Here is a 23,175-nt window from a genome sequence, read left to right on the forward strand (position 1 = left end):
TTCAACGTGAATTTATTCCATCACTTCGGCAGACTTCATCTGCACCATTATACCAGTACCCACCTCTCTTTTTTTTTTTTCCACTGCTTCATGATGCTGGTGTTTTACCAGATCAGGAAAACAAAACCGCTTTTGAAAAACTCTGATAAAACATCAAGGTTACCACAATTCTGTGTTGTTCAGCCACAGCTGTGTGGTCCTGCTCCCCCCCCCCCCTCCTTTCACAAGTGCTTGAGCCAGTTCAAGGAACTGCTGAGCCAAGTGGAAGAATCAAAATTAGTTGTAGTGTTAGGAGCTTGTCTGTGCAGCTCCTTGCCTGGCTCACAGAGGGTTTGAGAGGTGCTAGAGCTAGGGGCAAGCATGGGAACGTGACCAAAGGTGGAGGAATCTTGCCCTAGCCTTTAGGAGACAGTTTCCTTCATTTCAACTTTGCTCATACTGCAGAAAAAATATAGGTGGATTTTAACATCAAGCTAGCACAAGTGTTGTAAGTAAATAGTAAAGCCTTTATTCTCGTTAAGAACAGCATTTTGAAAATAAAACATTTGCCCATGCTTTACAACCTTTGTAGTTTTGTATAGTTATGTACAGTCATCATGGTACACATTGATTGTCTTGAAAATCCTTTAAAGATGTACTTAATAAGAGATACCAGTATGCAACAATCAGCGGAAAAAAAGGTACGTTATAAAACACACATTAATACATTTAATAAATATATTATCTATCAAAAATGAGCTTTAGCTCTCATCAATTAATAAAAAGCACCTGCTTTGTAATCCTGTAAGTTGGTAGAATAGTTCAATTGTTTTATTATAAAAGCTACAGTGCTCCCTTTTGCATTGCCTTTGGTTAGGCCCAAGGCATCAAGCTCCAAAGCCAACCAAGATGCCTGTGTTTATACCAAAAACAGAAACATCTAGTTCTATACTTCATGTACCTTGTTTGTAGAAACAAGTGCATGTACTGAGAGTGCTATTCTGAAGATGCTACATATTTTCTGGCAAGTGTCAAACACCCTCAGCTCCTCTGAAAGCAGGACAGGACCTGTGAAGTATGGCTTTGGATGCTTTTCTACCCATTGATCAGAAGCCAGTTATTATAAATCTAGTTTTGGTAACAATTTTTTCAGATGCTTTACAATTTCTGTATGGAAACACCACGAGTACATACCATCAAGGGACAACATAGTAGCTTTTATAGTGTAAAAGCTAATTAAAATTAACTGAACAGTGAAAGGCTTGTGCTTACACTTATGTTGTTCACAGATGCTCTACATTCTAGGTAACTCATAAAAGGCAAAAGTAAACAATGTGTTTACTGTAACAGAAATATAAGTTAACATAAAGGTGCCTTTCTTCAATTACATTTTTATTTGGGGCATTTTACATAACAAACTAGTGACTTACAAAAAAATTGCTTATTACTAATTGTATGAAGTTGGAAAGTAAAGACCCTCCTAATCTATTGCCACACCTTCACCACAAATTAAGCCCAATCCTGCTACTTTGCAATGGTGTGAATAGTTCACACGACCAACCAAGGACAGTAGTCATGTGAGTAGCAGATTGTAGAATCTGGCCGTATTTTTGTATAAGGCCTTAAATTCCAATCAGCTTCGTTATGAGCAGGATTGGGAACTCTATTTATCAATTCAGTCACACCCAGAAAAAGAAAAAAAACAACACTATTTCTTAAGAGGACTATATCTCATACAGTTTTTGTCCAAGGTCTGTAAAATATGTATTGTAGTTCATAAATCTCGGCTGTAGCATGATAAAACTTTTAAAAGGAAGCTGGCCTACCATTTATGCCATGGTCATCTTATATGTTTTTACGGTAGTTTTCTGATTTTTTAAAACAAAACTCTTCAGGCAAGTGATGATAAGGGGTTTTATATTCTTCCAAATTATGCAACTTCTGGGTAACTATTGCTATCATAAATGTTACTTTATTTGATCAAAGCTTTGCTTTTAACAAGCAAAATGTATTTCTAAGTCACTGGATAGCATGCAATATCCACCCCTACCCTACTTGGTTACCTAGGCCACCTAGTTACTTACAAAATAAAATAAGCAATCCCTACAACAAGCAGATGCTTCCTTTGCCTCGAGGAGGGAAGGGCAGGGGGGAATATCTGACATGGAGCTAACACACTCCTTTATTCATGCATGACAGAAAACCATTGCGTCTGGAAGAGAAGGGCTGTGAAATAAAATCCTATAAGATGATCATGGCAAGAATGGCAATATATATTTTTTCATATATATATACACATATATATCAGTGTGCAACACTTAGGGACTGGTCTTGCAGCCTCTGTACCTGTATGTAGACCCAGACTGCTCGTGGGAGTACAATTCTGCAGGACTAGGTTCCTAATTCAGTAGAAATGGAGGTACATGGAGAATCAGGAAGACTCTTGAAAAATAAAACGCTCATTTCTTTTGCAGTATACAGCAAGTAACTTCTTTCTGTGAAGCTACTAAGCTATTCGGTTATTTGTACATTATATTTTTTAGTTTGAAAATATATATTTTTATTATAGCATATGCAAAGTTTATTTGTTATATGTTTCCTATGCCCTCAAGTAAAAACAATTTGCTTTTAGTATCGAGGAAAGCTAAGATTAACATCAGCCAAACAGTGAAGATACAATGATGTTTTCAATGTCTGATATGTATTAAATGTTAAATAAAGGAATGATTGCTTAAACATAATGAAAACCATGGCACAAACAATGGGCAATGGGAACCTTTCAAATAACCTGGAGAAAACAAAGATAAAAAGCTTTGAGAAAGTCTGCTTTATATCAACTCAAAGAAGTGGAGGTGGGGGGGAGGACGAGGGAAGAAACTACCTTAAAAAACAAAAACAACAACAAACCACCTCCAGAAAGGAGATTCTACCCGCTAGGCACTAAAACGCACAACCACATTTAAATGCACAAACAACTGCAGTCAATGGGACTACTCATATGAACAAGGATTAGAAACAGAGGCCTTGACCCTATATGCTGCTGAGTTTCTCCTGACAGGTGATCAGTACTTTTCAGCTGCCACCGAATTCCTGCTCGACGGGATCAGCCTACCAGCCCAGACCGGCTTGTGTTGTGCGGTGGGTCGCCCATCATCCACCATCACAACGAACGTACTTCTGGCAAACCCGCATCACGTTCTCTCCCCAGCTAAGTCTTTGCAAAGCATATCCCTCCAAAGTTTCCTTTCATGGCTTCTTCTGTAGGAGAAGTGACAATGTGCGCGGCTCTGCTCGCACCTGGGGTTGAGGAATAAGAGGGAATCCGATTCCAGGCTTCTGGAGAAAGCTGACTATGCTGGACCTACACTTCTTCTCTGCCTCAAGAAGCTCCATAACTCCCATAAACCGTGCACAGACCTTTTGTCTCTCCAGAACTGCCTTCATACACAGGCTTTTTAAAGAGAAGAATATCAACCTACAGTGTAATGGTAATTGAGTTGCCACGGAATGACAATGCTTGACTGCACATGATGCTACGTGATGTTACAGTACAGCTAGATAATGAAGCAAACAAGGACTTTTCATGGCATTGGAAATGAAGGTAAAAGGAGCAAAATGGAAAGAAATCCTGTATGTTTTCACACTGTAGTGGCAATCTTTTGTGGCAACGTGAATTAAGTTTAGGTGAAAGGAGGATATTTTGCAAGCAGCTGGCAACTAAAATCAGGCTTGCCTCACACACTAGTTACAGACAAGAGAATATCTTACATTTCAGAATGCAATATCCCTCTCTTTCATTTTGAAGTGTGCCTACTACTATTTTAAATCATATTCAGCTTCAGGCTTACAATTTTGTTTTTGCAATTAGTTTATCAGTTCAGTGGTGTTCACATTTACACAAAATCCTCTGTAGGATTTCACAAGCTCCTGGATGTTCTGTTGCTTTGTTCTGGTACTGCTATGGATTCCTCCCTCAAAGACACACTGCCAAGGAACAAAATCTGCAACAAGGATTCTTACTCTCTACAGCCTACAGCCTTTCACCAGAGGTGTCGTCCAGTGTAACTTGGCGGAGCAGTTGGTATCTGCAAATAAGGATAATAAACCCATAACTGAGAGATCTAGTGTGTTCAGACATCAGTGTTACCATGCTACATGTACACATCAGCTTTAGAGCCAGTATTTCCAGAGCAAAATGATGCAATGAAACTCATGTTCAATCCATACAGTGCATTTACCTCTGTAAAAGCCATGACTATAAATTCATTTCTCTCTCATTTTACTATCTAATGCTCTCCAGTAAGCTTTGTATCCACCTCAGAACAAAACAAATTCTCTAGCATCTTATCGTCCTTAAACTGCCTTTTTCCTGAGCTGCATAGTCTAGTATCAGAAAATACTGGAACAGATGAATCCAAGTATCGAAAGGAAGCTATTCATTACTGACAGCAAAGCACAAGCCTCATTTTATTCAAGTCAGTATGTTTCCCACTGTATTACCCACACTGCAGAATCCTCATACCTAGTCTCTCTTGCTTACTAAACCCAAACAAAACTGTTCTTACTTACAAACAAAAGAAGAGACCTGCAATCAGATTGCATTCTTTGGCTTTAAATGTTGAGGCTGAGTTATGGAATCAGCTCATGATTCAAAAGAAAAAAACCCAACTCACATGAGTATAAACTGGCTCATGGGTAAATTTTTAACAAGCATGTTGGTATGCATGAAAAAACATGAAGATGAAAATTACTTTCTTAACATTATGCCTACTATATGCAGTTTCTTAGCTGCAACTTAAACATCATGCGAAAAACATTTAGAAAGCCTGTTTGGCATCAGATCGCTGAGCCATTCTTACAACTGCAAGGCTGCAAAAAACAGGTCTGTCGAATAACAGCATGCCAAACTATTGCCTAAGAGAAAAATCTACGTTGTTATCATTAAAATATTCTATACTCCTCTTTTATGAATCTTTGACAGAGATCCATACATATGTAACTTACAAAGAATTATGGACGTTTTACAAGAAAGCGGAAGATAGGTGAGAGACCACCGTTATCTGCAACATTTACTGTTATTTAGAGTAAAGTACTGGCTTGAAACACTTGTGTGACTCACAAAATCTAGAAAAAAAAAATCAGGTGGGAAATTGTGTCACTTGCTAGTTAACAAACTTAACACAAGTGTGGTTCAAAGGGGTTGTTTAGAGAAGAACTTGGTTCACCCAAGCTACAGTGCAAAATGTGAATGGCTAAGTAAAGAAATGCAAAATACTCTGTACTTACAACTTTTCTAGAGAGGAAGGGGAGCATTACATGCATACTTGCTCCCTGAATTTTCATGTATAGCTGTCACCCTGCTATGAATAAGCTAAACGCAGAAGGCTTTTCAATTAGTAGCAGTTGTATATGTATTGGTACAAAGCAAAGATTTCTTAAATCATCACATTTTGATACTTACAGTCCCACCATTTAGCACAACTGCCATCTCAGTTGGCTGATAAACATTGCTTCTAAAGGGAGCACTAGGTCGGCTTCCCAAACTGCCGTTTCGAAATCCTGCCGTCCTTAGCGCTGTGTTTAGAAAAGAGAGATTGTTCTTAGAACCCGGTCAGTGCTGCGCATCTCCTTTGAAATCATAAAAGTTTAATCCTCCAATTTAGTTACTGGGAACTGTGCCATTTATTTTAACTTTTATGCTGCCATACCAGTTTTCACATTGCTTTTGAACAGCAGGTTTTTGTACAGAATTGGGGAGGGATTGCAGGAAATAAATCAGTTTTACATAAAATTAACTGTTTGCTGTGGAATGGGAAAAGTTTCTCAAACTTTGCTTAGTCTCATTTCACCAGGTGTTTAATGTCTCCAGTCAGAGAACCTGTGATGCATCTTGCACAATGCTTTCTGCAAAATGCTTCCTCTATCAGTCTGGATACTGTGGGGTTAAGTAAAATGATATTACTCTTTGCTTTCTATCAAACTCAGAGGACAGAGATCCAAAACATTGCTTGAGCCAGCAAGCATGCTCACAGTCCCCACGAGCATTACTTCAGCATGACGAGCACATAAGGATTTTCCAGATGTTTCAGATTATATTTACTCTGCAAAACTAGAAATATGAAGTAAATATTGCTTTCAAACAGCTTAAACATGGCAATTAACTGAGGCAAAAGAGATGCTGACTGTCCTTCTGAATGTTTATAGCAGACCTACATTAGTGTCTCCATTAATTGCAGCACAAGTTTGGATTCAAGATGTATATTCTGAATGAGTGATGCGTAGTTAGGGATGTGCTTCTTTCCCTCTAAACCAGTCCGGGGATTGGCGCACACATACTCTATTTTACTTCAGGGGTAAATAATGGCTTCACTGAATTCAGATGTGGCCAGGGAACAGAGCTCATTTATACACGCTGCTTGAGCGGTTACAGCGGGCAATACTCATCTGTCAGCTGGTAAATAGAAACATGCCTGGATCTGGCACCTGGGGCAAGAAATTCTCTGAGATTTAATTGAAATTACAATACTCAGCTCTCTAGCTGAAATTGAGGATGAACTGAAGTTTAGAGGAATTTCAGCATAAACTTCAATGGAGTCAGGATTTAATATCATTGCACTGTGTGCAACAAGATTTAAATGGATCCTACAGACATACACATTCCTCCATCCACTGCTGCTCTTCTCTTTGGGCGTTGGACACAGAGATCAAGAACAGTGTTCATTTAGCACAGATATTTAGAAATCCAGCCCTACAAATGCTCAGCTGTTTACATATATATGGAACCTTATCTGCTCTATATTTTAAAGTTATATATATATATCACGCTATATTAACATATTTTGCAGAACACTGGGAGGACAAAAGATGAAAGCCTCTACACTAGAATTATGTATCTTTTATTTTATGTTTAACTACCTCAGGCTCAGTAGTATTCCTTCTTTGTAGTTATGCTTCTTATTGTGTGTTACACAACTGATTGCTCTGATATTTGATAGTACACACAAAGAAAGATCTCTCTATAATGCATCCTATCGTTAAAATATTTACACATTTTAGTATATAATTTACATGGTGATTTCAAAACTATTTTAAAAGACACTAAATTCAATTTCAGATTGCTGAGTTTTCCTTCCTTATTACTGCCGTTAGTCTAAAATATTTCCAACATGAGAATCAGAGAGAAAGTTGCCAAGAAGGTTTGAGTAAATGTCATGTCATAGTCTCCTTTTAACACACATTTTAAATTTAGTTAGCTTTGTTTTTAGGCACTGGCTCAGAGGATGACTTTTAGTACTAAAAGTTATTAAATGAAATTCAGTGAGTAACAGAGCTTATTGGGCTTGGGTTTCTCAACAGTTGTAGCACTCCACATTTCTTATCCAGGTTTTTCATGTATAAGACAAACCCTATTTGCTTTGCAGAAGTTGCCCTGTTACTGAGCAATGCACTTTGAGACAGCACTGAGAATTCATTTAAGTTGCCCTTTTCCAGGGATTCTAAATACTTAACTAGTATTTTTTAGAAGACATGGAAATGAGAATAATTCTTCTAAGTAGATATTTCAACATATCTATCACATGAATATTAAAATTACAGATTAGTATGTTGTTTAAATAACTGAATTTAAAACTGTTTTGCTTTATTAATACTTAATGGTATTCCTGGAATAGAACACCTCTTGGTATGTATAACTTGGAGCTATGTTGTGATGAGAAAAAGGAAAAAATGAGACCATATGCTTATTTGAACCTATAGTTTAAAGGTTATTCAGATTTTTAGAATGATTATTAAAGTCTTTTTTTAAAAAAAAAAAAAAAAAAAGGAAAGCAAATTTGCTTTATACAGAATGAATTAATGGAAAATACGTTTAACCAAACATGTTTTCCATTTAATGCTAACCACTTATTTAAACAAATATTACAGTCAGCAAACCACGAGATGGTTTCTAGTCAGAGAATCACAGAATCACCTAGGTTGGAAAAGAGCTTCAGGATCACCAAGTCCAACCATAAATCACATCTTCCAAAATTTACGTATCATTGTTATTCTTAAACATCATTATTATTATTATTGAAGAAAGTATCCCTCCTTTAATTCCTGAACTCTTAAAGACAAATTCTTGAATTGAGGTTAATTAAATGAATAGCAGAAAAGATTATTCTCTGTATACCTGCAAAGAGCCAATTGCTAATGGATTCTGAGTGCTTAGCCACTGACAGCCGTCAGTGCAGTGATATGACTTAAATTAACACTTGCAGCCTTAATATGTGACTTGAATATTTTTACTTGTATTTACTTTTACTCTCCACCATGAGTACGTTTTGTCTCCAAACCCTGTTGTAATTCTATATATACACTAGAGAACAACTACAAAGGAATAATTATTCTGTTTTGATTTATTAAAAACACATCCTTCTTCCACATGCCATGGGAATAGGATTGACATGCATTTATTATGATAAATATTAATAAGGGTATCAGATAAGGAAATCTATTTTGTATTTAGATTAAAACATAACATCATAAATTACACTATAATAGATACTATAATTCTTTTATAGCTATCATACATTAATCCATTTCACTAAAAAAAATGATCACTAATGACTAGATAAAAAAGGAGCTTCTGTGTTTTTTTTTTTTTTTTAAATGTATGCATGAATGAGAATAATACAGGCTGAAAGATCCAATTTTCTTCTTATATCTGCCTTAGTCAGAAATAACTCCACTGAAGTCACTGCAGTTACCTTACTATGAAATTAATTTAATGGGAGTTGGAGGGCAGTAAAAAAAGAAAGATGAATGCATTTACAGTCTATGGCAAAGTTGCCTCTACTTCTTTGTAGCATTAGTAATAAATTCTTCCATCCACGTGATTTTTGTTTGTTTTATCACTACCTGTGTTACATACTCACAGATCTTCACTCCTTTCTGTTCAAAGCTTTCATACAAGGAGGAAACCTTTAAAGTTCCTGCTAAAGCACTTGGAGGGAAAATATTTTCCTTACCCAACACTGTCACAAACATGAGTGCCCTTTTCCTACATGTCTGGTGTACATCCAGAGGAAACATCAAAACCAGAGGAAAACAACGATACGTAAAGATGAAAACAAAGGTAAAGTGCCTGGATAGTCATTGGCTGGGATGCCAAAGTTCTCGTCTCAATTACAGTGAATAAAAAGCAGTTTGTGTAATACCAAAATCCTTTGTCCAATTGTGGGAGTTCACCAGAACACAACCTACCCTACACAATACCATCAGGCTAGTCACATAAGCATCCCTGTATATTTTCTGATCTGTGTTAAACTTTCAGCAATGGTTTGGATCTCTTAAACAACCAGTTGGGCTCTGGCCCTTTTGGTAATCACTCATTTTCATTGCAAATTTTCATTGTGTGTCAGAACAACACATTGTTCTGTGTCACCAAACAGCTATGACAAGGAAAGCAGCCATTACCTTGAAACCTGTCTCTGTGTATTCTGTTCATATGTTAAAGTCTTCAGGACAAAAAACTGTCTTTGAACTTGCCTGTATACCACCTTGCATTTTTTTTTTCCTCCAGCGTTGTAAAATAGCAAAGTCCTATGATATTACTGGTGGCATGATTATTATGCTACAGGTAGTATGATTAGTAATAATTATTTTGTTGCTGAAGAGGCTGAACACTTTGTAACATGGAGAACTTACTTGATTTTTTCTTGGGTTTTAAAAAAACACTTCATATAAAATGTTGTTAGTAATGACAAAAATATATATATTATTTACGTTATTTGAAAATAGAAGTTATTTTTCCAGTGTTTTCCTTCCGCTTTTGGTGTTGTTCATTTTTTTCAATGAAAAAAACAAGAGTCATTCTAACCAAAAGACATATTTTCTGTATTGTTTTTCCTCTACTACTTTCATAATTGATTTTTAACAAAAAATTTTAAAAGTGAGCTATAAGCAATATAAAAAAAATAAAAATGTAATGAGCCCTGTTCTGAATACCTGAAAAACATCTCATACAGATTATTTTCTTTGCTACTACATAAAAATAGTAAATTCTTACCTGCATTATGTTCATCCATTGAAAAGGCTTTATTTTCCATGTAGCTCCGAGGAAGCTGTATATCTTCGTCAAAAGCAGTTTCACGCATCCTTGGCTGTGAAGTATCAAAATAATTGGGAGTGTTTTCCTGCTGTGATGGAAGGATGGTACAGTGGACCTCAGGGATAGCATGAAAAATAACAAACACCCAACCACTGGACACCAGTGCAATAGCAAGAGTGGGATCACTCCATTTGTCTCTTCTCTTTAGTTCAGCATTACCAAAGAGGTACATAGTCATCCAGGCTACCCAAATCAGAATGGAAAAGAAAAGTGTTATAATGAGACATACTCCATTTTTCTTCCATTTCTTAAACTTTCCACAGAGAGTGAAAAGAGAAAAACCCATGGTAAATACCATCAGGAACATAACGTAAATCAAAGCCATAGCAAAATCCATCGGTTCATAGCTGCAGGCCAACTTGTTATCTCTGACAACTGTTAGTATTAACCACTCGGTTGCAATAATGACCTGAACAAGCATCAGGCAGATCGCCACACCAGCTAGATGCCAGCCAGATGGACTTTTCCCATGTCGAACTAGTCTACGAAGTCTCCAGGCTTGAGCTAGCAGGCACGAGAAGCACAAAGCAAAGATAACTCCCCATAGAAACCTTCGGGTAGAGCACACCATTTCATCTTCTTGGATGATGAAAGCAAATGTCAGCCCAAACAGTCCAAGAGTCCCAAAAAGAAAGAGGAAGTGCATTCCCAGGGGGCTCTTCTTCTCTTTCTCCTTGATGAAGGGCAGCCTCACCAGCAAAATCAGCATCAGCAGCAATGTTGTCAGCACACCTGCTCCCGCAACTGCCTCCACAACTATTCCCCAAATGGCATCCAGGTCGCACAGGTACACGTACTGCGGGAGGAGGTCCAGTCCGCACCCTCTCGGCGTGCTGGAGTTTTCAGAAGAGCCATAGCTGATCACGAAGAGGAGGAAGAAACCAATGGCTGGGTAGGTTTTCATTTTTCTGTCTGAGACAATAAAACATTTGTTTGTTTAGCTACATGTTACTTCGGAGCATTTCACAGCAATTGGAAGTACAGCCTGTTTCAATAGCTCACATTTACACTTGTTTTTTGCACTGAATTTTCAGCTGAATTAGCCTACCCCATCCCCTTGTGCTGCCCTCCCAGAAAGTTACTTTTGCCTGTTGTACGCTGAGTGCAAACTGATTCGTTTCTGCATTTGCATAGATTGAAAATGTTTCCCATCACCACCCCTGCAAATATTCTAAAACGCAACCATAAGAAACAATTTATCATGTTGTGAAATCATACATTAACTGTGGTGTTTTACTGTTCAAATTTGGCTTCTTAAAGAATGTGTGAATTGCACTGAATCTGATACAAGTGTAAGTTGCATCAGAATTAGACTATTTCAGAGGCTTGCTCCTTTACTGGAATAATGATAGAGTTAGCCCCCTTCCTCCCCTTTAAAAAAAAAAAAAAAAAGAGAGAGAGACAAAGCTGTCTGAGGAAAATAAACATTGTGCTTTATTTTTTTTTTTTTAAAGGAAAATCTTGTTTTCATCCTCAGTCAATAGGCAGTTATGATATTCATTCCTTTCATCCTCTTCCAAAGCCCAGGTATTAGATTGCATTTGCAAATGGGAATGGTTGGCTAGAGAAATCTCATATTCTGCAACAATGGTGCACACATGCAGCGTCATCAATCAACTCATCAAAAATGAATGTCTCTTTGTGCTTCTTAGCAAATCTAAAGCCATTCAATGAAACAAACAACAAAAAACAGAGCTTCACTTTCCTCAGCCTACAGAGTGAACAATTGTAAACTCCCCAGGAACACAACATACCATGCTCAATCACCAGGACCAAAAATCTGGACAAATTCCAGCAAGTCAAGACAAATTCCTAGTTTTAGGCAGAACACAGATTAGGTGATTTTAAAAGATGCATGTTACGCCATTTGCTTTTACTTAGCAAAGCGGGGCAAAGGAGAAGATTGTTAAAAATGTAACATTTAAATGAATAATCTATCCCAGAGAGTGTAAACACTACGTGTACCAGATATGAAACCTCATCCTGTTAACCTTCACTTGCTTAATTAGTGCTACAGATTTCAGTAGGATTACATTCAGTGATGTGAACTGCATGCCTAGGTGAAAATGCTCAGAATAAGAATTTCATTATATGGTGTGTGGAGACTTTATGGAAGAAAAACACCATGGAAGCAGGCACTGAGTTACTCATGTAACTCACATGACATGCTTAAGATATAGAGCAAGAAACTGAGATGCTATCAGTAACTTTTTTACAACTTACACAAAGCCCTAAATGATTACTCGTATAACGATGTTTTATAAATCAGAAATGTGTTTAATGAAAACATCAAGAAGTTTAATGAGTTGAAAATGTTTTAAAGTCACAGTGCAATGTTGTTACATTGGACATAATCAGTCCTAACCAGTGCCAAAACTATTTACACACACTTCATGAAACAGTGCAGCATCTATTACAGATGAGCACTATGGGTTTTCTTCCAGTGTGTTATAATCCTGTAACAGGCAAAGTTAAATCTTGAGAATCGCAATCTTTAAGCTAATGTTCATCCCCTTTCGCTGAATAATGAACAGTGCCCATTTTAGGCTACTGCCAGGAGACGAATGATGGAAATTACACTTTCCTATTAGAGGAACCAAGACAGCAAATGTGCTAATATAAATGTGTAATGACTTTATGGTCTTCATTTATGCAACAGACAAAAAAGCTTATTACAAAATTTCATCTCTGAAGTAGAAGCTGTGACAAATAAGGTGATAGGGCATCGGACAAACAAGAGACAAGTAATGAATGAGCTGTGCCTGCCCACAGAAATTACAGTATCCTCACACTGTTGGAAGGGCTAAAATGTTCTAACGCTACAATGACTTGCAGCTAATGACTAAAGATTTTTTCCTACCTAACTGTAATTTTCTTTATGGTGAAATGGTAGAAGATTTACTTATTTGTACCTGATTTGTATAACAGGTTTCTCAATAACTGTCATGACATGGTAAAAACACTGACTTTACACAAAGAAAATTAATCATCAGTGAAATATATTCATTTCCCTATTGAAAATGGTCATGCTCAATAAATATCTTTACGAGTACAGAATTAACTAGAAGGAAACATTCCGAAGGTAACTTAGGAATCCCTTCTACACATAGGTGGTTCTTACTCCAACTAGTGCATTTACTTTTTAGGATATTCAAAACATCCTAAAAATAAAAGTGGGGAATGGTCACCTGCTGGTACAAAGGGAGGAAATCCACTAGGATCTAAGGCAATGCTGTGAACCATGGGTACCAATTTCAAGAAGCAGGAGATCCTGTGGAAAGTTACTCAAAACTCATCCTCAATGTCTCCCAAATGGGAAACAATAAACAGCCCTTTAAATGAGGATCACGTTAATTTTCCACTACCCTACCACTTACAAATAATGATATACATGCACTAAATTGGTTTTAATACTAGCTTTGTTTATTCACTGCTCTCCAAAGACCTGGGGGGTAATGAATTAAGTGCAAGTATCTCTAGTTCTAAGATATTTTCCAGTTTTCTGGTTACTTTATTCTTGTCATGTAACCCTCATGTGATTGAGCTATTCTAGGACAGTCTGTTTCCATGGAGATTGTGCTGCATGGGTAAGCAGTCATATTGTCAGCCCATCATTTGTTTCCTCTTCCTATTTGGAAGTGTTTGCGAAAGGAGGGTTAATACATTTGGAGTAGTTTCCCCTCCACGAAGGAGTAGTCTCTTTAGGAAAGGGGAAAACACAGAAATTCAGAGATGTTCAACTCAGGAGTTTTCCCAAGTTTCTTCCATCTGTGAAATTACTTTTGGGAGAGCTGATGGAAATAAACAGTAGTTCTCTTAGAAAGCTCCAATGCAGCTACAGCATAAAACAAGAAATCTCTAGGAATGCTGACAGGTATTCTTGGTGTGCAATCACATTCCCATCACATGTCAGCAAGTCATGCTGAACAGTAAATGCTTTCTACATCAAAGCTTTCAAACTGGGCTTCCTCCAAATGAGGAATCTTCTCCTTGTCACTGCTATAGATACAGCCACGTTTGCAATCAGTTTAGTACATACTTCTGCCTGACTAGGTAAGAACTGACAACATTAATATGCAAACCCTGTGATGATACCAGCCCAAATCCTCTTGGTAGCACTGTTCCTCAGCAGTGAACTCACACTGGCATATAGACAAGGAAAAATTGCATTACAACACTGAAGTTTTAGCTTTAGCTGAAACCACAGACTCAGTAAGTAAAAGGGAAAACTATAAAGTCTTTTTTTTTTTCCAGAAAAGTTGTTTTGGAAAAGCAAAGTATCAGTATGGGTTTGTTGTTAAAATAGTGCCTTCCTCAAGCCTGTGTTGTGGGTGGAGAGGCAGAAGCCTGTGCGCCTCGATTTTACTACAGAATCTCATCTCTGCTCATTATTCCCAGTAGCTACATAAATCAGTGACTGCAGGAGATTAGTATTTTTACCTCTTTATGTCTAGATTAGCTCTCAGCAAAGTTATGCAACCTCTCGGCAGTAACAATAGCGCTCTGTTTGACTGGCACCTCACTCCTACTCCCACCGGAGAGCTACAGCGATAGTAATGCAGAAATGTCACAGAAACATTCCAGCACACACAGTCAGCGACACCAACGTGTCTCCGGCAGAGCTGAATGAAACTGTTAATACAGGAGGAAGTCAGATTGATTTTTTTTGTCCCCAGATCCCCCTCCAAAATCAGATTGCAGTACAACTGGTTAAGCCAACATACCTGGACCCGAGAGCAATCAGAAGCACATAAAACCAATTGAGGAGCTTTAGGTATTTCAGGCAAAAGCAGAAAGCAAACAGTAGGACAGCTTGCAAATCCAGCCCTCAATTTTTAGTCTAAGATCTGTTCTCAGTTACCAAGCACAAACTGCTGTTTGCAGCGGAGTGAAGTCCCCTGCGCTATCGGGTGTAGGGGACAGTGCAAGAACCGGTACAGAAATGGCAGACATGGAGCTGCCCCAGCGGTACAAAGTACAATTGCAAGCAAGCAACTGAGCAGAAAGAGAAAAATCTCACAGTTGTCATCAGAAAGTTGTCATGGTTAAAAATCAGTGAGGCTTTCAAGAGCTGAAGCCTTCTGACCAAAGACTGCAAATCTGTTACCTAGTCAAACACATGCTGCTGTGTGCCATTAGAGAATATCTATAGCAAGAATAAATCTGTAACCATGTAAAGGTTTATGTTATTTATGGTTAGATGCATTGTCCGATCCCCTTTTTACAGTCCGAACGTTAATCAACTGATACAGGAGGAAGCATCTGATCTCAGAAAAGGAAAACAGCCCAGTAAATAAAAGCAGTAGTAGCACAAATAGTAACCTGCTCAGCCACGCACAGGCAGAAGACTGGTTCACTGTAGCATTTCCAAAAAAACCCGCCCCCACCACCAAGTGTTGTGGAGAGATGGTAGCGAGTGAGGAATTAATCACAACACGGGATCTCTGCCAGCTCCTTTTGATCAGATTTGAAGAATGAGCTTCAAGACTGATAACAGAGCAGCAACAGTCGAGCCAAGATCAGTCTACTGAGCAGATGTATTTCTAGAATAATAATTAATAGTGCAATTGCACTTTGTATGCAAAAACACAACCCTGGTTTGGATTTACCCTGCGTTGGAATAACCCACGTAATGCTCACAGCTACAGAAAGCATGACCCCTCTCCAAAAGACGTAGGAAAATGTGTTTTCATTTAGAAATACTTTGCAACGCTGAATGTTATATGCAATGAGCTTTCAGCTGTTCTAGGTGCTCACCATTTCCTTCAGTCAGACACTGTATGTCCTCTGTACCTAAATGCTTATGACTATGAAGTCTGCTCTTATTATGCTACTATCGACCAATGACACCAATCAATGTTTTTCCTTTGCTTTGCTAATTCTCCAACTGTTTCTCTTCATGTCACAGCCTCGTGATGGAGGGGTTCCCTTCACCTGATGGCCCTGATGCAGGGAGACAACACCTCAGTACCCACAGCCCCGGCTGGTAAGCGGCACATAAAGCACCGCACAGGCTCCGTGCTCCAGCAGCGAGAGCCCACCGAGGTGTCGAGGTTCAGCGGGCAGGAAATCCTGTTAGCCTTGGGATAAACATTAGGTCAGGCGTAAACAAAGGGTTCACATAAGTGCTAAATCCTATCGCTCTTTGGCTTCGGGGAGAAGCAATACAGAGGGAGGGCTTTTTATTAAGTGGAAATTAAACAGCTGGCGGGGCTCAGCCCTCCCGAGCCGCGCTGCACCCCGACCTGGGGCTCCCACCTTCCAGCTGAGGCCGGGACCGGGCAGAAAGGCGCAGCCAGGGGCCAGCAAAAGGCTTCTCCCCCCGGTCCCGGTCCCGGTCCCGGAGCACAGCGCCCGGTGCCGGGGGGCGCGGGGCCGGGCAGCCCCCGCCTGCGGCCGCTTCCCCGCTCCCCCTTAATCCTCCCGCACCGCCGCCTCCTCCCCGCCCGCACCTAGCCTGCTCCCCTTCTGTCCCCCGCTCCCTTCGCTCTCCCCTCTCTCTTCCCAGGCTCTCCCTCCCCCCCCCCTCCCTCCTTCCCCCCCCCCCAGCCTGGCTCAAAGCCCCCTCCTCGCCAGCCCTTCCAGGCGGGGGCAGCCCCCTCCTCCGCCCCCCTCTGCTGCCCTATATCCACCCTAATCCCCCTGCCGGACTCCCTGCAGCCTGCTGTCTGCTGCCGGCCACCGGGCTAATTCCGCGGGCGCAGCTCGGGGCCGGCACCTCCGGGGGCCAGGAACTGGGGAATGGGGACCGGAGAATAGAGACCGGGGGCTGAGGAATAGGGACCGGGACCGGGGACCCCACTCACCCGCTGGCTGCTGCAGCCGAGGCCGGCGGGGCAGCTGTGTCCGCCTGCCCGCCGCAAGTCACATCCCGGAGCCTGCGAGCACCGAGCCCCCCCGGGGCTGCTCATGGAGCGCCTGGCCCCGGCACGGCACGGCACGGCACGGAGCGGTGCGCTGCCCGCCCTGCTCTGCGCCCTCCGCCCCGCTGCGCTACGACCCGGCGGCGAGCCCCCTCCCACCGCCCCGCCCCGGCACGGCTCGGCTCGGCTGGGCTCGGCACGTATCCACCTCCACGGGCACTGGCACGGCACGGCTCGCCCCCAGCCCGGCCGGATTGCTGCTGCGAGGTGCAGGGAGCGCAGGGCACGGGGAGCCGGGAGCAGGCACCGTGCACAGCCAGGCGTGCGGTCCTGCGCGCCCCGGTGCTGTGCGGACGGGGTGCGAGAAATCCGGGCTGCGCACCCATCCCGGCACGCCGGCTGCGTGTGCACACCTCGGGCTGGTTTGGGGCTGGCAGGGGAGGGAGGCTTTGCAGCTCCGTGGCAGCTGGGGTTTGCGATGGGCTGGAAATATTCGCCCCATCTGCCTCCGGTGCACGTGTCCAACCTGCTGCTACCTTAGACATTCAGAAGAGAGAAATTGTATTGAGCAAACGACATTTTCCAGGTTGCTTATGCAGCACAATTCAGGAACAGGCCCTGTGAGCACATGGGGCCCCACAAAGGCGATGCTCAGAGCTGGTCGGTGCCTCCCAGCTCGCAATGTGCAGCTCACGTCCCCCTTCCCAGCTTCTGCACAGTCCTTTCTGGGAAAGCTGCAACCCCTCCGAAAGCAGATGCTGTATTCACAGGACAGGGCTTCCTGCAGATTTCAGAAGGAGTTATTTGTAGCACGGAAAGACAGCTTCAGTTGGTGATGTTCATTGCACAGCAAAAACTTGTCTGCCTTTTAAGCCTTTAGACTACATCCGCGTGACGCCCCTGTGACTGGCAGCCGCCCTGTGCTGTGCGTCAGTCTTTTGATGCTTTCAAACTGCTAATGGGAAACTGGGCAGACACAAGCGCAATGGCGTTGTCAGCTGGGAGCGATGGACACCCGTCCTTCCTGACTGCAGGTAGCACGCTGTGCATCTTGCTAGGCTTCCATATCCAGAGCCTTTCAAAGGGAAACTGCCGAAATGTGTTCTCCAACACAGATCTGTAACCTTTAACCAGCCTCATGCTAGCACGCATGGCTTCATTTAGATGTCACTTGTTATGTCCTGGGGGGTTACCTGAACTTCTCAGGGTAGTTGACGTGCAGTAAATCAGATGGTGCTGTTGCAATGCGATTCCCTGTGTTTAGGCTGGGCAGCAAGAGGAGAACAGCTGCAACAGAACAATTTCATGTTTCTGCTCTTTTCTCCCTTGCTGATTCTGGATTTTAGGCACTGGCGTTATTTGAGTCACATGTAAGCAATAATACCCTGCCCTTGCATCAGTCGATATCTACGCGCTATACAAAGTAAACCAGGAATTTTACAGAAACTGAGGCAGTGAGAAGTGAAGTGGCTGTGAGCTGCCCAAGGTCACTCGGCAGCCTGGCAGGAGAGTAAAAAGTACCGATTCACCAGCTCTGCCTGTACCCCCACTCCGGCTCAGGAGCATGAGCCTGCCTACTACAGTAACAAGCAAAGACCTTCTTGTATATAGATAAACACACAGAGTTCTCTGTACCATGCTGGATACAGCGAGGTAAACCAGAGGGGAGGATGAATCACAAGAATTCATGTGATAAAGGTCTTGGCCCACTCACAATGGAGCAATGTACTGAGCCCTTCAGCAAATGCAAATTTTTGTCATTGTTCCCTTCCCTCTGTGCATCCCTACCACAACTCTTGGTACCAGTAAAGGAAATGGCCTCCTCCATTTGCATTTTACTGGCATAGCAGGGAAGATAATGCTCCTCTCAACAAGTACTGGTGGAACATTAACAAATAAGCCTGATTTCTCCCCCAGTGAGGCATATTTTTTAGTATTAGCTGCCATGAATCTGTGAAGGATAGAACACAGAATTACCAAGGACTATTGTAGAGTAGATGGACTAAACCATAGCTCCCTTTGCATTACTTTCTTCTGGTAGTTAACGTTAAAAATATGTTCTGAAAATATGCTTTAATTAAGGGGAAAAGAATTTTCATCAGTCAACCATCAGCTCATCAGCAAGTTCGGTGTTTCCTTCCCCCAAGAGAACAAGAAGGTAGAAGGGTGGAGTAGCCACTGTGAGCCAGGTGGGCTGTAGGAATTCCCTGGTTGTAAGTGGTGCTCCCAGCTCCTACCCCACTGCTAGGACTGCCTGTGAAGTGCACCCTGCTGTGGGGTGCCATGTAATACTTCCCAGAGCAGAGGATTTAAAAAGAAGTAAATTCATTTGCTTTTGTCTGTCTCTGAAAGATTGATAAAACCACATAATACTTATTTTTCTTTACGCTGGGCAGATATTATGCTCAACTTAAAACAAAGCAAAACAAACCAAACCACAACACTGCTTTTCAGTAACTTTGTTCTTCCTATATTCTACAACACATACATAATAATTACCTGATTTTTACCTTTTTTCAATATTTGACTTCCAGCTTATGACAATATGTAAACAGAGAGCCTGTATGACACTGCATGTCCCCAGATTTTTCTCTTCTGCAGCAGTGCTTTTAGCAGTACGTGACAGCAGAGAGCGAGAGCGCATTACAGCAGCCCTGAGAGGATGGCACTCACCTATCAACAAATGCCAAACCTGTATTGCCTCAGCCTGTCATCCTTGTTTCAGAATTTCTTCTGTCTCCCAACCTGAGATAAAGGCAATTTCCATCCTCTATTCTCTCCTCCCCTTCAGCAAGCCTGGAAGGTGTCATGCTTCCTGAAAAGCTGTCAAACAGTATTTCACCAGCAGCTTTCCTGTTGCACAGCAAGTCCTGCAGAACCTGTACGCTTAGTAGAGTGATTTTGTGACTCCTACCAGCATGGGACTGTGCTTGTGCCGGTGTAATTTAAGCAGAATATTTCATTACGAGATCAGCAATAGGTACATGGAAATGATGGGGATTGTTAAGTCTGCATTGCTTTTTTTCTTCCTTTTTTTTTTTTTTTTTCTTTCTTTTCATTATGGGAGCATGTAGAGAGGCCCCAGGCAGACACGGGACTGCACCACATGAGATGAAGCCAGCCCTCCTGAGCACAGTTCAGTTTATGAAGCAGCCTCCTTTCAAGCAGTCTTTGGAAGAAGACCCTGAGACAATCCACGTGGCTTAATCACAGGGTGACCAGGCTGTGGTATTGCTTGCTAGATGTTCAGCTGCCCCAGTGATGAACATGCAAGATGATTTCTCCATAACTGCAGAGGGTTTCACACATTGCTCCTTGCACTGCCAAGGCACAGTCTGCTGTCACAAGACACAGGACTCTGTTAAATTCAGGGAGGAGAAAGGGAAATGAAAGAAGAAAAGAGTTTTGAAATCAACTGGAAGCAAAAGATGGATGACAGGAAGGAGATGGACACACGGAGGAGAAAGAATTACTGAAACATTAAAGATAAATGTAATCCAGTACAACTTGTATTCATGGCACAAAAGAAAGGTGCACTCAGCATGGATAGTGTGGGCAAAAGGCCATGGTGTTGGATGTCACATCCACATTCAGATCCCAATTGCACCTGTTTTTCAACTTGGGTTGGACAAACCAAGGTAACAACACGCTTTTTATAGCATTGCACCTACCCATCGCTTGTCTTGTCTCGCTCTATACAGAAAGGCAGTGAGTGTTCACCACTTAGCAATCAGCTCTCAACACCAGGACAAGAGAGCAGCAATGCAAGCAAGGCTTACCATGCAGTCAGTATGATACTTGTTTGTTTTCTCAACACATTTCTTTTCTACATGAGTGCTCAATAAATGCTGCAAAGAAACATGGACAAGTTAAAACTGAATGTACCTGGCAGAATTTGATTAATGCACAATTCAGATCAAGGTGTTATGTGGCACCAGACATAGGTGGTTAAAACTCTTATTTTTGTACACCTTCAAATCCTCATTTCACAAGGAAAAGCGGCCACAGCTATTTTAATAAGTACATCTCTGTTTTGTGGACTTGTGAAGTTACGCACTGTCTGAGGCTCCAGCTAGACAGATACCTCTCAAGCTGGCCAAACCATTCAGCTTTTAAAAGTTTGTATTTGACCTTTGCTCAGGCAAAGTCCCAGATCTGTTAAAATAGATCTGATCAGACAAAGGATGTGTGCTTTTCTGTTTCTGTCCTGAGAACATTGCCTTAAAATTGCATGTTGGGGAGCTTGTGACCCTTGCCAGAACTGCTAATTTCTGTTTGATGCCATAGAGCTTCTTTTTGGAGATTAGCTGTGGATGTTGGTGGGTGCAGTGGGGTGTCTCAGAGTGCCAGCTTTACGTTAGGAAGTAAATGAAGTGATCGTGGAATAGAAAACCTCGCTCTACCCATGGATTCTCATTTTTTCCTTAAATCACTCATCATGGTTCTTACTGATCCATTCAAGATTTTTTTAAAAATTATTATTCTTTTGGATTTTAAACAAGGTGCAGCCATTCCAGTAAGTACTGTGTACGGTGGCTAAATGAACAAGAGAATATTTTCTTAGCTTTTACTACAAAGGTTGTCTTGGTCACTGCAATCAGTTGTGTTGTAGACACATGACTGTGTTCATAGGAGGAGTTTGTGTTCCAGACACGATCCCTGCCTAGGGCTGCTGCAAAGAAAATGTTGCAGCCACCTAAAATGCACGTACAGGTTTTCTATGTTCTGTTCTCTCACGTTGAAGGTATCAGCTGGTGTGACTGTGCCAGCTTGAATGTGCTTATGTTTTAAGTGAGTGTGGTGGTTTTCTATGATTTTTAAGATTATTATTTTTTTTTATTTATATATGCTAACCCTGAACCTACACTGAGATGTAAAGGTATTTTTTTTCCGAATGCAGCTAAGAATCGTGTTATTGCCTCATCTACAGTACCATTAATGTCCCCCTCTTGACCCCACTCAAGAGCTTTGCTGACCTTCCCTTTTATTGGCATGCTAGCTGAAAAATATTGCCCCCTGTTGCAGACTGTCTATATGTATAAGCAGAAATAAATAACATTTGCATTCTCACAGAACAGGGAACAACAGCCCCTCTTTGTGAGCTGCCCAGGTTTTTTTCTGTTGGAAAGACTGTCACCTACTGGCCACCGAGCTCAGGAACAGCATCTGATGAGTCAAAGATGCAGCTTTGCCTTTCGAAATGTCACCACCAAGATGGTCCTGCTTTATCTAACCCTAAACAGAGCAGTAATTCTGTAAATGGAACTGGATTAAGAACCCAGAAGTCCTCCTGTTTTATACAAAGTCCAGGTTTCATGGAGTTTTATTGCAAAGGAAACTAAGATCTCTTCACAGTGGGGGAAAAATCTTGTCCCTTTAAGCTTAATGATAGCAACCAGTAGTTTAAAAATAAGCCATAACCAACACTCAAGGGAAAGGCAAAAACAATCAATCAATCAAACAAAACCAGCCATTCTGCCTGTGGTGGATTTTCATTGCGTGAGGCTGTGGATGCAACAGAACCTGAAGAAAGGGCCAGATCTCAGTATTGGCCTGCAGAGTTCAATGGGAATCAGAGGACCTTTACAGAAGATCTGCTCTGTAGCTCTTACACAGAAGGAGGAGAATTGCTTTGAGCCCTGTCCTAGCCCATCTCTCACATCTCTTTTCACTGGTGGTTCATTTTCTGCCGGTCTTTGGGCCAGAACCTCAACCTATGTAAACAAGAAATGTGTGAGTTCATGGCTGGACTATGGGACCGGGGTGTGCTCGGTTCTCTCTGTTGGAGGACCCTGCTCCTCCCCAGACCTGAGAGCAGGTATGTACTGCCTGGAAGATGCTCTTCAGATGGGTTTTTCTTCTGTTTAAGACACAGAAATGAGTTGCTGAGCTGGACAGCAGGTGCTGAACTGCAAAACTGCCTCTTTACCATTTATTCTGATGGAGCTTCCTTCTGTGTAGCTCTTTTTAAATTCTGTATATTTTCTTATATGTACTTGAGCTGTATTGCTGGCATTCTGCAGGGATGCTGATAGGAAAGGGAAGCTGGTGCCATCCAGGCAGTTTCATGGCAACTATCCTCAGCTCACTGGGTGTTACACAAGGGTATTGCAGCCAGAAAGCACATCTAAAGTAACCCTCAAGCTCACTGCTGTATGTCATACTGAAACTTTAAAGAGGATG

General features: G+C 41.4%; 2 protein-coding genes across 5 annotated transcripts in view; one reads left to right on the plus strand and one right to left on the minus strand.

Annotated features, from left to right (window-relative positions):
* Positions 1-9,486, plus strand: part of IQCK (IQ motif containing K) — a 56,158-nt gene extending 46,672 nt beyond the window's left edge. For both annotated transcript variants that reach the window (XM_082772853.1, XM_082772854.1), the window contains one exon: positions 8,921-9,486. In XM_082772853.1, the coding sequence (XP_082628979.1) occupies positions 8,921-8,946 (26 nt within the window). In that variant the 3' untranslated portion in view covers positions 8,947-9,486. The remainder of the gene's footprint in view (positions 1-8,920) is intronic.
* On the minus strand, positions 500-17,079 carry GPRC5B (G protein-coupled receptor class C group 5 member B). Of its 3 annotated transcripts, XM_082772852.1 has the most exons (5): positions 16,936-17,079; positions 10,028-11,041; positions 5,441-5,553; positions 4,000-4,064; positions 500-3,276 (listed from the first exon to the last, which is right to left on the minus strand). In XM_082772852.1, exons 2-4 carry the CDS (start codon positions 11,031-11,033, stop codon positions 4,020-4,022), a joined length of 1,164 nt encoding a protein of 387 aa, XP_082628978.1. In that variant the 5' UTR covers positions 11,034-11,041; positions 16,936-17,079; the 3' UTR covers positions 500-3,276; positions 4,000-4,019. The 3 variants fall into 3 exon arrangements, with proteins under 3 accessions (XP_082628978.1, XP_082628977.1, XP_082628976.1); XM_082772851.1 differs by having other exon boundaries at positions 500-4,064; positions 10,028-11,037; XM_082772850.1 differs by having other exon boundaries at positions 500-4,064.
* Positions 17,080-23,175: the final 6,096 nt, after the last annotated feature.

This window comes from Aythya marila (assembly GCF_965140915.1).
Source record: "Aythya marila genome assembly, chromosome: 15".
NCBI classification, from domain to species: Eukaryota; Metazoa; Chordata; class Aves; order Anseriformes; family Anatidae; genus Aythya; species Aythya marila.

Excerpts from the sequence above, each read along its gene's own strand:
- GPRC5B (XM_082772851.1), bottom strand. The coding sequence starts at position 11,033 with ATGAAAACCTACCCAGCCATTGGTTTCTTCCTCCTCTTCGTGATCAGC. Across the intron at positions 5,554-10,027 it reads AATGGATGAACATAATGCAG|CGCTAAGGACGGCAGGATTT; the intron begins GTAAGAATTTAC and ends TTCTAAACACAG. Across the intron at positions 4,065-5,440 it reads TTGTGCTAAATGGTGGGACT|ATACCAACTGCTCCGCCAAG; the intron begins GTAAGTATCAAA and ends CCTTATTTGCAG.